The sequence below is a fragment of the Pongo pygmaeus genome, chromosome 3 (assembly GCF_028885625.2).
Source record: "Pongo pygmaeus isolate AG05252 chromosome 3, NHGRI_mPonPyg2-v2.0_pri, whole genome shotgun sequence".
NCBI lineage: Eukaryota > Metazoa > Chordata > Mammalia > Primates > Hominidae > Pongo > Pongo pygmaeus.
The window spans coordinates 14,609,540-14,623,814 of record NC_072376.2 but is presented as its reverse complement, the minus strand read 5'-3'; the positions used below and the strand labels follow the sequence as shown (position 1 = coordinate 14,623,814).

General features: G+C 38.5%; 1 protein-coding gene across 7 annotated transcripts in view; it reads right to left on the bottom strand.

Annotated features, from left to right (window-relative positions):
- Positions 1-14,275, bottom strand: part of CC2D2A (coiled-coil and C2 domain containing 2A) — a 184,876-nt gene that overhangs the window by 47,746 nt on the left and 122,855 nt on the right. For 2 of the 7 annotated variants that reach the window (XM_063663533.1, XM_063663532.1), the window contains 5 exons: positions 12,777-12,911; positions 6,217-6,339; positions 4,965-5,023; positions 2,729-2,906; positions 994-1,178 (listed from right to left, as the gene is read on the bottom strand). In XM_063663533.1, coding sequence (XP_063519603.1) covers positions 994-1,178; positions 2,729-2,906; positions 4,965-5,023; positions 6,217-6,339; positions 12,777-12,911 — 680 coding nt within the window. Of the gene's footprint in view, positions 1-863; positions 1,179-2,728; positions 2,907-4,964; positions 5,024-6,216; positions 6,340-11,358; positions 11,672-12,776; positions 12,912-14,275 lie in introns of those variants that run through there. The other 5 variants (XM_063663535.1, XM_054485970.2, XM_063663536.1 and 2 more) reach the window with 3 other exon arrangements.

Genomic DNA, 14,275 nt, shown 5'->3' with positions numbered 1-14,275 from the left:
TGCTACAGAGAAATCTTTCATGAAAGGAAGAGTCAATGCAACAAACTTCATGGTTGTCTTATTTTAAGAAATTCTCATAGCCACCCCAACCATCAGCAACCATCAATTGCTAATCAGCCAGCAACATCGAGGCAAGACCCTCCATCAGCAAAAAATTACAACTTAACTGCAGGTTCAGATGATGATTAGCACTTTTGAACAATAAAGTATTTTTAAATTAAGGTATGTACATTTTTGAGATAATGCTTTTGCACGCTTAATACACTATAATACAGTGTAAACATAACTTTGCACTGGGAAACCAAAAAAATTGGTGTGACTCATTTTATTGCAATATTCACTTTATTGCAGTGGTCTGGAACCAAGTGCACAATATCTCCGAGGTATGCCTGTACATGCAAACCTGTGGAAGATGAAGTAATCTTGCAGTCTTGGATATTTATTTGTTTTGTTTATTTGGAGAGAGGAGGAGTAGTAGCAATAAAAACTGGTAAACATTCAGTTCAGGCAAAGTGTCTTAGTGTTGTCTAAAGATAAAGGAAGAATCATTTGATGGAATATAGATAACTCACTACTGCTTTTTATTTCAACTAACATTTGAATTAAACACGGCAAAGGAGGAGGAACTCTAAAGGCTCTAATGATGCTCTCTTTAAAGCTTTACCTTACTCTAAGGTAAAACTTGTTAAGTTTCTCTCACTTTCATTCCATTGCTGTTAATATTTGCCCAGGCAAAAGGTAAGTAAGTACAAAGGAATAGAGGCAGGAAGCTCATAATATATTCTACTGTGGGTAGTCTTAACTGAATTTCAGGGTCAAGTAGCAGAGGCAAGGCAAACTGCTAAATAGAACACTTTGCACAGTTTGAAAACAGTTGATAATTTTATTATTTGCCAATAATATGTTCTTCTGATGTGATGCATATAATTAAAATTTTCTCATATCCTAAGTGTAGTTTTTACATGATACAAAAAGTACAGTGAAAAAAGTTACCTGTTGCGTATAAGAGAGGCAACATAGATCCAAACAGACAAAACATTTTTGGGGTATGGGTGTATGTATACAGCTAAAGCAAATTCAACATTAGGAACATCAATATTATGTACTCCAGTACTATACACAGCGTCAATTAAAGGCTTCACTTCAGAATAAGGCATGTGAAGAGGAAATCCAGAGAACTGAAGGGAAAAAACATTTGTAGTCATTAGTGAAGTTTGAAGATTTAATACATTTTTTCCCACGTAAATGTATGTAATTAATATAATAAGTCTTCTGGATCTCAGTTATTTGCTTGTGTTTTTCTACTCAGCTATTTATTAGCAGTACAGAAAATGGAGAGTTGCTTAATATCCATTTTGTTTTCCTTGCATATAGGTGTATAAGCCACCTGTTACTCACTCCATCACTGTTCCCTCTTTTTGAAAGTACCTAGTATGCATGGTAACCATTGTAATTCCAGAGACATAGGTTAAACTAACAAATACATTTCTTTTTTCTTTTTCTTTTTCTTTTTTCTTCTTTTTTTTTTTTTTGAGACAAGTCTCACTGTTGTCCATGCTGGAGTACAGTGGCATGATCATGGCTCACTGCAGCCTCGGCCTCCTGCTGGGCTCAAATGGTCCCCCCACTTTAGCCTCCTGAGTAGCTGGGACTGCAGGCAAGTGCCACCATCCTGGCTACTTTTTGTATTTTTTGTAGAGATGGGGTTTTGCCATGCTGCCAAGGCTGGTCTTGAACTCCAGGGCTCAAGCGATCTGCTGCCTCAGCCTCCCAAAGTGCTGGGGTTACAGGTATGAGCTGTGGTGCCCGACAATAATTTTCGTCCCCTTGGCTACAATGATTGATTACGGGGATGGGCAAGGGATCAAAGGGAGTCTCAGAGGGAATCTCGGGAAACTTGTTAGGAATAATGGCATATGATGTTCTCCTGCTTTGGGTAGTATGTGCGCAGATGTGAATTCTGTTAAGTGTTCTAGCATTTGCTTCCATGAGGAAACCCAGTCTCAGGATGATGCCATCATACGGAAGAGGAGGGCAGAATGGGAGGACTTGAAGAAGAGTGGGACAGCCCTGATAGCTACCCTCTAAGCTTTACTTAAGCCAGTACATTCTCTATTGCTCAAGCCTGTTTGAGTTTTCTGACACTTGAACTGAAAATATCCTGGCTGAGAACCTGCCTTATAAATTAAAGGATAAATTTTACTCAGTGAGTGATCTAATTTGACCTTCACACTGTTTAGCTAATAAGGCTTACTGTTAAGTTTTAGTTATGAGCCTGCTTTCTAGGTTTTATTATCCAGCTATAGCATGTGAACATAGCAGCAGGCAGTAGAGAGGGTATATCGTCTATTAATAACCACCTTTCTTAGCAATGAAAAGCAATCAGTATAAAACCATATCCCTAAAAAAAACTGCTCTAGAGTGTTTTAATCCTTATGCACAGTTGTGTCTTACATGATTTAGCCAGGTGTTTTCATTTTATTTGATACGTAAACGTATTTCATAAAAGGTATTTTTCATGGGATACTTATATGAAAAATGGTGGTATTTTGCTATTTCGTGAGTATTGAGGTTTAAAACTTATGATCACAGTTTTTAGTTTATGCTGCTTTAAATATGTACTTCTGGGAGCAACGTGGGTCTTTTGATTCCAGAAACCTATTATTGGCTAATTTCCAGTTTGAAACAAGGAAATCCACAGTCAGTTTAGGATCCATTTGTAACTTACCCTGTAGTCTCCCAGCTGTTTTAGCAGTTCTGCTCTGTGGTCATCTTCTACATCTTCTCCTTGACTTTTTTCTAACAGAGGCAAGAAGTGACGCAGAGTAGAGGTACAATACCTATTCCACCGAGTCAGATGGCGTGGCCTCCAGTCCATGATTTTTTCTTTTAGTATTTTTTCAATCCTGGTCACAAAACATAAATTCCATTTTTTGGTGACTCACTTTTCCCTTGTTAAAAAATGTATGTAGTATGTAGTGGGGATTCAGATGATTGTATAACTGTATTTTTGTTGATGGAGTTGTGATTATCTAGGCATAGTTAATGTCTAATAATGGGCTACTCCCTGGGGATTCAAAATTAACATGCAGTCCTGTCCTTAAGGGTTGTATATGAGTTGAGATGGGAAATAGTCCTATAAATAGAAAGTATGTGTATCCTAAGAGCTATAACAGATGCTTGAAATGTAACACAGAAGAGGGAGTACTGAATGACTTGGGGATAGCTAAATTCAATACATGCAGCAAAAGTTTATTATTATTAATTTTTTTTAAAGGCAGGATCTTGCTCTGTTGCCCAGGCTGGATTGAAGTGGTACAATCACAGCTCACTGCAGCCTCAACTCTCGGGCTCAAGTGATCCTCCCACCTCAGCCTCTTTGGTAGCTGGGACCACAGGTACATGCCATTATGCCTGGCTAATTTTTTTTTCTTTTTTGTAGAGACAAGGTCTTGCTATATTGCCCAGGCTGGTCTCAAATTCTTGGGCTCAAGTGATCCGCCTGCCTTGGCCTCCCAAAGTGTTGAGATTACAAGGGTGAGCCACTGCGCTTGGCCATGAAATGTTTTTTTGAAATGTTATGACTATACTCATTGGTAGTATATACACAGACAGATGAATTAGACACAGGCATAAGAAGTAGGGCTTATGCTGAAAGCCTCAAATATTTGTGGGGCTCTTAGTGCCTCGTGATTTATTCACATCATGAATAGCGAATTCTATTCATGATGATGAATTTTTTTCTAAATTGCCTTAAAAGTGCCTTTAAAATACCAACATCATTGAAACTATTTGTGATAAGTACAGGTATTGGGTTCATAGGGTGTGAAGTTTAAGCATGGAATGAAGGAAAATAGCTACTACTTATTGAGCCATTATTTACCAGATACTGCGCTAAGTGCTTTTTGTAGATTTTTATTTAATCTCAATAATAACCTTATGAGGTAGGGGATATTGTCCTGATTTTACAGATGAGGGGACAGTTTGAGGCAGGATAAGTGATTTGACTAAGGCAAAGGAGCTTGGATTCAAATTGAAACCCTGCTGATTCTAAAGCCTCTTGTACATTCCCTAACTAAATGCATGGGTTTAGAGACCTAGCTAGCTTCTCATTGTTCAGTAGTCATAGGGATCATTTCTTTTTTGGCGCTTAACACATCTTTGTTTTGGGTTTCAAGATGGTCTGCGCAAGAAAGTATGGACGAATTGTCAGGCATTTTAATATTGGAGAAATAAATGACTTGGGTCCAATCAATAGCCTGTTGAAGCTATCAAAAAAACAAAAAGGTTGTTTGGAGATTAGTTGTTCTAGTTGGGGATCTTGAATAAGGCATTGTGGAGAAATTGAGAGTAAATGAGTGTAAACTGATATTTTCTAGTAATAATGCCTCAAGAGGGGTCACACAGCTTAATACAGTAGAAACAGTACACATGCCTTGAAATCAGAAAGGTTGGGCTGGGCTCAGAAGCCCCCTGTAACACTTAAACAAGTATGTGGACCTCTCTGAGCCTCAGTTTTCACATTGTGAAACCAGGAGAATAAGTTGTATTTTTACAGGGTTATGAGAATTATAGAGACTCATATAGGCTGTTACTGATCTCCATGTGTTAGGTCCCTAAACTAGCTGCAGTTCAATAGGACAGAAGAGGTATATTTAAGCTGAGGATTATGATGTGCCTCAACAACACCTATAACATGATGTTAAACTCCAATCCAAGGTGAAGTCCCTGTAGAAGTACGTATTACTGGTATGCCACTCTGGTTGGTTCCACAGCATGCTGATGCTAAAGGCTCCTTTGGAGCCATGGGATTTAGAGATCACATCTGTATTTGGAATCTATAAACATGAATTAAAGTTAAGTTGCCTAAATTGTTTCACATTCATCCAGGCTGACAGTGGTTTAAAGTTTGGTATTATACTCCTAGTGACAGATTACATGTGGATTTATGGATGTTATGTTACCTGTCTTGTAGCTCAGCTGCAGCTGCTTTGTCTGAGCGCTGGTAAATTAGCTCTTCAGGCTATAGAAGAGAAAATAGTTCAGAAAGTATAAAAATCACCTACAGTTAATTTGAACATCCTTTTAAAAATCTTAAAAATCAATGAAATCTCAGACATCAAGATACAGAAAATAATATAATGCATGCCGATGTACCCGTGACCCACCATAAGTAAAACATCATAATATAGTTCTTTCTCAATTTCATTTTTCTTCTCTCTTACCACAGAAGTAACCATGACCTGAATTTGTTTTAGCACCCCTTCATTCAACAAGTACTGATTGCCTGCTGTGTGCTAGGCACTTTCATAGGTGAGAGGGATAGGGATTTGGCTATGAATAAAAATTCCTGTCTTCATTAACACAATGTGTTTATGATTTTATTACAGATATATGTACCCCTAAACAACATTTTATTGTTTCGCATGTTTTCTAAACTTTACATAATTGTTTTATGAATATGCAACTCATGCTTTCTCCCTTAACTTTAGTGGCAGCAACAAACATATTTTTAGAGGGCTTACTAAGATTCATTAATGCTGATTGTTTTAACTACTGTAAAATATTCCATCGTGTTACATAATTTTTCTCTTCTGTCATTCCAACTCTTATGCTATTTCAAGTGATGCTCCTATTAAAAGTCTTGTATATATCACCTTCTACACATATGGGAGAATTTCTCTAGGGTAATGTTCTTCAAAGCTTTTTCTGAAAGGTAGATCCAGAGTATAAAATACATTTCATTACAAACCTAGTACACACATACATATATCTATCAAATGAAGCAAAACTTTTAGTAAACTGCTTATGCTTACTACTTACAATCTACTACTGGTCAGGACCCTGTAAGTTAATTTTATGAGCCCCTAGTGGATCATACCCTGCAGTTTAATGTGATGTTTCATTAAAAGTTATGAAATCTATTTAGTGAATTGAGACGAGCATTTAAGAAATTTAGATGGAATACATTTTGTGGTACTTTTTATGTCATGAAACTTTTTATATCCAAACTTTTTCTTCCACATGTGTGTAAGATGTGTATACTGGTCCTTTCACATATATGTAAACATATATATCTGTTTCTTGTGAGTTGAGCTCAGATGCGTTTGATAAATACTGTTCCAGACTACCCAGGAGTAAAAAATATCTTGTAACCCAGTATAATTTCCTATCTTTTACTTTGTCTACATTTAATTGTTAATAAAAGATTTATACCTGAACACTGGAAAGGCCAGGATATGGAAGGCTTCTTGAAAAGAAAGATTTCCATAGCTTGGGCCTCGTGACATCAAAATTTATCCTTGGTGGAGAATCATATCGTTGAATATTAAACCAAATCTAAGAAAGACAAGACTACATTAGCATATATGTTAGCGTGTATACATGCGCATGTATGTGTGCATGGATGTATGTGTGGCATAGAGGCAGCAGAGAGACAGCAAGGGTTCATACAGGCCGCATACTTTTTGTCATTTTTTGATTATAGAAATTGTGTGTATTTTACAATCAGTGGCATCATACAGTTGTCATTGGCCATTTTTTCACATTTTTAATCTGAAGTTGGGGGTGTACCTTAGTGTTGACTGTAGATTTGATAAAAAGTGAGGTGGTTTTTTGTTATAAAAACCAAGGCCACTTCTTTCTTAGGCTAGTCTTTCCTGACCTTTCTCTTCCCAGCCTCCTAATTGAATTGAGTGTCCATTCATCTCTGCATCCACAGCAATGCACATTCTCTGAGATAGCCCTTGTGTTGGTGAGGCAGCGTAGCATGTTGGTTCTGGAACCAGACCACTTGTGTTTTAATTTTGGCTCCAACATTTACTATTTGTATGACCTTGGATGATTTATGTAACTTCTGTATGCCTCGGTTTCCTTCTGTATAACAGTGGGATAATAAATAGTATCTACCTCAAGGTTGGGTTGATTCAGTGAGTTAATTAATCTGTACCTCTTAGAAAAATGCCTGGTATGTAGTAAGTGCTCAGTAATTGTTAGCTATTTTAAAATTATTATTAGTTAGCATTGTTTATAATTGCCTGTCTATTCGTGTCCACACTAGGCTGTTAGACTTTTGTCCTGAGGACATTCACTATGTGCCTTATTTACCATTGTATCTTTAGCACCTAGCATAGCTCCTGGCATACAGTAGTCATACTGAGTAACTATGTACATGAATTTGTCCATTCAGTATATTTAATCAGCTACCTACTATGTTGAGGCTTAGTTCTAATTACTGGGGATAAAGCAGTGAATGAAACAGATTTTCTACCCTCACAGAGTATCTAATAAGAAAAGATAGCAAACAAATAAGTAAACAGACAGGCACTGAGGCTCACACTCATAATCCCAGCAGTTTGGGAGGCCATAGCGGGAGGATCACTTGAGGCCAGGGGTTCAAGACCAGTCTGGACAACATAATGAGACCCCCATCTCTAAAAAAAAAAAATTTTTTTTTTTTCTGAGAAGTAGCCAGGTGTGGTGGTGTGTTCCTATAGTCCTAGATGCTTGAGAGGCTGAGGTGGGAGGATTGTTTGAGCCCAGGATTTCAAGGCTCCAGTGAACTGTGGTCACACCACTGCACTCCAGCCTGGATGACAGCAAGATCCTGTCTAAAGCAACAACAACAATGAAAACCAAGTAAACACATGGGCTATCAGATGATGATGCATGATGTGGTAAATTGTATCATTAGCCCCAATTCTGCGCTCCTTTCTATATGCATACCCTTTCTCATGTTACTTTGCAGTTCCTTCCGCTAAAAGAGAAAAAATACACTTTTGCATTCCTTGACTTTTAGCCAATGGACTGGGACAGAAGTCAGTGTATGGCTTCTGAGTCTACGCTTACGAGGCTTTGTGTGCTTCTGCTTGTCCTTTTGTGCCTCTGCCATTGTCATTGCACTGCATCCCAGAATAAACACCTGAAGCTGAGCTCTCCCAGTTGACCCACAGATCTACTGTGAGAAACAGAGCTTGTCTTGCTACCACAACTTGCAGCAGAGTTGCCCAGCCTCAATTAGCAGAACCTCCCCAGCTGACTCAGATCCCTGAGAATAAATGTTTGAAGCCATTTAGTTTGAGGGTGGGTTTTTACTGTCTTTTTTGTGGCAATAGTTAATTGTGCAAGGACTATGGAGAAAACAAAAATGGAACATTTTAAGGCAGGCAGGGAAGTTCTAACTGGAAAAATCACTTTTCATCAGAAATGCAAGAAGTGAGGGAGAAATCTATGATCATATCCAGTAAGGGGGCAGTGGTCATTTATGCCTAGGAAACAGCAAATGTAAAGTGTGCTTTGTTATGTTTGCGGAACAGCAAGGAATATGAAGTAGTTTTAAAGAATGAGCAAGCTGGAGAGAGCAAGTAAGAGGTGACATTATCAGAGGAAGTGGGGGGAGAGGTGGGTAGGGTGGGTATCAGATCATGGAGGCCCCATAGGCCATTTTGAAGATTTAGGCTTTGACTCTTAAGTGAGATAGGAAGTCACTGGAGTATTTGAGTAGAGGAGTGACAATTTGCCTTTTATTTTAACAGGAATTTTCTTTGCTGTTTTGAGACTAGACAAAAGGTAGGGTCAAATGGTGAAACCTTCAGTTAGGACACTTATTTGAATAATCTGGGTGAGAGCTACAGTGACTTGAACGAACATGCTAGCAGTAAAAGTGGAGAGATGTGGTTGGACGCTGGGTATACTGTGAAGGTAGAACCAGTAGGATTTGGTTTGGATGTAGGAGAGAGAGGAATCACAGATGACTCCAAAGATTTTGGCCAAAAAACCGACTGTTGGAATTGACATTTATTGGGAAAGACTGCAAAGGGGAATCAGGAGTTTAGGCATCTTAAGTTTGAGATGTCTCTCTGACGTCCAAATGAGGATGTTGAGTAGGTGATTGGATATTTGAGTCTAAAGTTCTGGGGAGGTAGGTGAGCTGGAGATATAAACTTGGGAATCATCGGCATATATATGGTATTCCCTGGGTGGAAGTATAGGTAGAAAAGAGGTTTGATGAACTTTGAGGATCTCTAGTGTTTCAAATTTGGAGAATACAGAAAAAGTAGCAAAGGATATAGAGAAGTAGAAACCAATAAGGTAGGAGACCTTGGCATGGAATCCAAATCAGAAAATTGGCTTAAGACAAGATCTTTAAGAACTACAATTTGGCTCTAGAGTAGGGAATGTTCAGAAAAGTAGTAGGAAATTACACTGCATACATAGGGCTTTGAGATCCAAGGTGGAAAGTTTACTCTTAAATCTGTATGCAGTGAAGTTCCCCTAGTACTTTCTGAGCCAGAAAGTGATGAAAGCTTAATCAGGTATCCGTGTATCAAAAAGTGAACTCAACTGGGGATACTATTTAGTTAGTCATTTATAGAAATGTAGGGCAAAACAATAATGGCATGACCTGGGAAATAGCAGAGATAGCATCTATATGATTTGGCCTCTATAATTAGGATTGAAGTAGAATGAAGTAAGGGAGAGGGAAAATCAAGAATAATTCGAGGGTTTGAATCAGGATAAGTGATATCCATAGAAATAGGAAGCCAGGAAGGGGAGCTGGTTTTGGGGAAAATGATTTGAGTTTTGCATGTGCTGTATGAGATTTTGATAAGGCACCTGGGTGTCTAGCAAACAGTTGAAAATTCGAGACAAAGGTTCTGGGGCTGATTACAGATTTATGACTTCTCTACCAGGATAAACTAGATAGAGCCACAATTAATAATAATAGGTGTGGTCCTAGAAGAATCTAAGTATAGAATCTTGAGGAACTCCTATTTTAAGGGGTGGGAAGAAGAGCCATTGAAAGAAACATCATAAACAACTGCAGAGTAATGAAGAGCAAACTGTCCTTTATCAGTAAACTACGGAGGGGGAAAGTGTTTTTTCATGAAGAACATTAGTTGTGATTTTTATGTTAAATGACAGAAAAGGAGAGGAGTGAAAATGAGAAGCAGCCATTGGATTTATTTATTCATTAGCAAGACAATGGTGCTTTTCAGAGTTTAATTTCTGCAGTATGGTCAGGAAGGAAGAGCTAGATTACAGTAGGTTAAGGTCTGAGTGTGCTTATAAAGTGAAAGCAAGAGATATAACTAGTATTTGAAGAAGTTGGGGAGGAAAGGAAAGAAAGGCAATGTAGTTTTAGGTGTATAGCCAGGTTGGGAAAAGGGTATTTTAGAATTGTTGGACCCCTGAGCGTATCAATAGGTAGAGAAGGAGAGAGAAAAAATAGAGGAGCTAGTTGGATGGAATAGTGGAGCATGGAATGGGAATGGAAACAAGCACAGTGGAAAGGGAAGAGAGTTATTCCTTGGAAAAGGAATGACAGGAGGAGAAAGACTGACATCCAAAGAAGTTGTGTGGTGGAGTAGAGGGCAGTTGAGGTTTCAGAGTGCCAGGCCAACAAAGCCAGGAGGAGGTCCTCTGCTGAGTGGCCAAGGCTTAGAGCAGGTTTAGAAGAGCTACAATGGGGGATGCACAACATCATAAGCTACTATTACCCATCTCAGAGAAGAGGAGAAAAGAATGTTCTTTCTTCCTCACAAAACCTTAGCTTTATGAGAATTAGTCAACCATATAGTAATTGTTTTGAGAGCTGGTAATAATTTTGACAGATAACAGTTATTTGAAGGCTTTTTCAGTGCCTGTTAACCCTGCTTGATTACTAGTGACCTTAAAATGATTCTCTAAATGTAGATGAGGCTTAGCAGATCACTTTTGATTATAATGACATTAATTAAAAATAATAATTAACATGAGAACGGTGTTCCACAGTGCTCTTTACATTTGTAATTAATAGTGCTGTAGTTGCTATTTGCTGAGCACATGAAGGACAGATGTTTTGCTGGGTGCTTGGCATATATTATCTCTAATTTTAGCAGTAATGCTTAAAAAAATAGGCTGATGGGGCCGGGCACGGTGGCTCACGCCTGTAATCCCAGCACTTTGGGAGGCTGAGGCGGGCAGATCACCTGAGGTCGGGAGCTCAAGACCAGCCTGACCAACATGGAGAAACCCCGTCTCTACTAAAAATACAAAATTAGCTGGATGTGGTGGTGCATGCCTGTAATCCCAGCTACTCAGAAGGCTGAGGCAGGAGAATTGCTTGAACCCGAGAGACGGAGGTTGCGGTGAGCCGAGATTGCTCTGTTGCACTCCAGCCTGGGCAACAAGAGTGAAACTCCGTCTCAAAAAAAAAAAAAAAAAAGGACCGATGGTCTTCAGAGAAGGGTGCATACCCCAGGAGGATGGGAAGAATAAAAATAGATTTTCTAATTATTTCTTTTTATGTTTAAAGTAGTTTTTGGTATATTGATACGAAAATATATATAATTCATAAAAATATGCATGTTGGGGATGCATGTGCAAACAGTTTTTATAGACAGAAGCACATAAAAACAATCATTGAATAATTTGCTAGATGTGGTGGCTCACGCCTGTAATCCCAGCACTTTTGGGAGGCTAAGGCAGGTGGATCACTTGAGGCCAGGAGTTCGAGATGAGCCTAGTCAATATGGTGAGACCTCATCTCTTACTAAATTAGCCAGGCAAGGTGGCACGAGCCTGTGGTCCCAGCTACTCAGGAGGCTGAGGTAGGAGAATCGCTTGAATGCAGGATGTGGAGATTGCAGTGAGCTGACTGCTGGACTCCAGCCTAGGCGACAGAGCAAAACTGTCTCAAAAGAAAAATAATAATTAAAAAAAAATTAAAGAGTTGTTACTCTGTTAGGTGCTTAACATTAATAATCTCATTCACTTCTCACAACTACTCTATAAAGTAGTGACTTTACATTTCTAAAGTAATGACTTTACTATTACTTCCATTTTACCAATGAAGAAGCTGAAGCTGTGAGAGATTGACTTTCCCAAGCCCACACAACTAGTAAATGATAAAATTGGAGTTTAAAGTGAGGCAGTCTGATCGCATAACTCATTTTTCTTTGAGATGGAGTCTTGCTTTGTTGCCCAGGATGGAATGTAGTGGCTCCATCTCAGCTCATTGCAACCTCTGCCTCCTGGGTTCAAGCAATTCTCCTGCCTTAGCCTCCCAAGTAGCTGGGATTACAGAGGCACACCACCATGCCCAGCTAATTTTTGTATTTTCAGTAGAGATGGGGTTTCGCCATGTTGGCCAGGCTGGTCTCGAACTCCTGACCTTAGGTGATCCACCCGCCTCGGCCTCCCAAAGTGCTGGGATTACAGGCATGAGCCACAGCACCCAGCTCTATAACTTATATTTTTAACTACTACTTTATTTAGTATCCTTCACAATAAAATCACGCAGCCCTTAAAACTGGCACAACTAGAATTACCTGGGGATATTGCAGGTCAGGTGAGACCTGGGAATCTCCCTTGAAAAAAGAAAGAGAGAAAGAGACAGAGAAACCCAATCTGCTCAGGTGACAAATTTGCCTCCGTTCTTAAAACACTATGAATTAGAAATTGTAAACTCTGTTTTGGATGAGAAAACTAAGGACAGACCCAGGACACAAACTCAGGTCCTCTGAATCTAAATCCTGTATTCCTTTGTTATTCTGCTTTGTCATTCTGCTTCTCGGGCAGGTCAGGTGACTAACTGAACCAAAAGTTTTATTTAGCACAGTTCCGCCACTGTGCTTGACGCTGCATTTCTTTAACTGGTATATATATATGTGTGTGTATATATATATATTCATTTATATAAATATTTTGGTTACATAAAATACTTAAATCAATAGGTCAGTTATTTAAAAAAAAATGACAGCTAACCATATTTAAGAAGAAATGTTAATACTTACATTATCAGGACCTATTAAACAGCCCACATTTTTCAAGGGACAGAATATATCAAATTGTCCATAAGAATGTCCACTGCAGGGATTCCATATTAAATAACGACCGTGCTCCCAAGTTAGCACATAGGCAGTTGGACCCTGAAACAAAATGGCCATTAAAACTAGTTTTCAACTATTTATGCAATGAAGGCCAATAGTAGTTTGCACAGACAATTCATTATTTTACTTGGACCCCTAATTTCTGAAATTTCATGGTTAATGGTGAAAACTACTTTGAAGTTCTAGGTTATGCTGAATTTAAAAAGTAAAGTCGAATGCTTAGTTTTGCAAAATTCTTGCATCTGATACTAGTACAATGACCAAAAAAGGACAGTCATCATCTTACTCAACCAATATATCTTAAGATTGGCTGAAGAACTATTATTAGTGGAAATAAGCAGTCACTGGCGTTTTCTTCTTAGAGTCAGTAAGACTGCCATTTAAGTCTATAGAAGGCTGATTATGTTTGAATAGAAATATTTCTATTTCTAATATAGTAATTTACATTTGATAAACATTTGTAACTATGTAAATGCATAGTAGATCTGGAAGGATATGTACCAAACAGTTAAGAATGACTGTACCTGGGGAGGGGAGTGGAATTGGGGATTGGGGAAGTAGAAGTCCCTTGTCAAGGTATTCTGGGTCTTCTGAGAAGGGACTTCTACTTTTTACACAGAATACTTATGTATTGTTAGATTATATTTTTACAATGAGAATTAATTTTTTTATTATTTATTTAAATTATTACTTATTTATTATTATCATTTATTCCCCCAGTATGATTTCACTTGATGCTCACAACAGTTTTCTGGGGAAGGCAGGGCAGAAATTATCCCAGTTTCCTATAAAACCCAGAGTTGTGGAGTGGCCTACTTAGTGTCACACAGCTAATGAGGAGTGGGCACAGAACCTTGAACTTCAGCCTCATAACTTCCAAGCCCAGTGTTCTTTTATTGGGACCAGACTATCTGGGAGATAATGATGGAGAATGAATTTGAATATGAATATGATACTACTTTATTACCTGTCTTGAAGCAACTCATGCTATCGAATTTCCAAGGATTCCTAGAGCCTTGTGGCCTCTTTGGATAAACTGCTGTAATCCATGTGAATTTTCTAAACTTACCTATTTGTATCCCAAATGTAGGGATATTTGTAGTGCGCTAGGGAAAAATTCTAATAGTCTCCAATCTAATAAAAATAACAATGTTAATATAAAAATAAAGCTGCTAACGTTCTTTTCATTCCTCCTTATCTGGCTTATTCCCCTTTGCATGCCAGGCTAGCAGCAGATACCTATAGAAGCAGTAGGCATGAAAGGAGAGATCTCTAACGTTACCACACACACTCCTTTGGATCCTTTTCATTGCAAAGCATGAAGACTACCGCATCATTAAGGGAATCTGAATTATTGGGAACATGGCTGGGAAGAGGCCCATACTAAAAGGACAGAGCTAGTT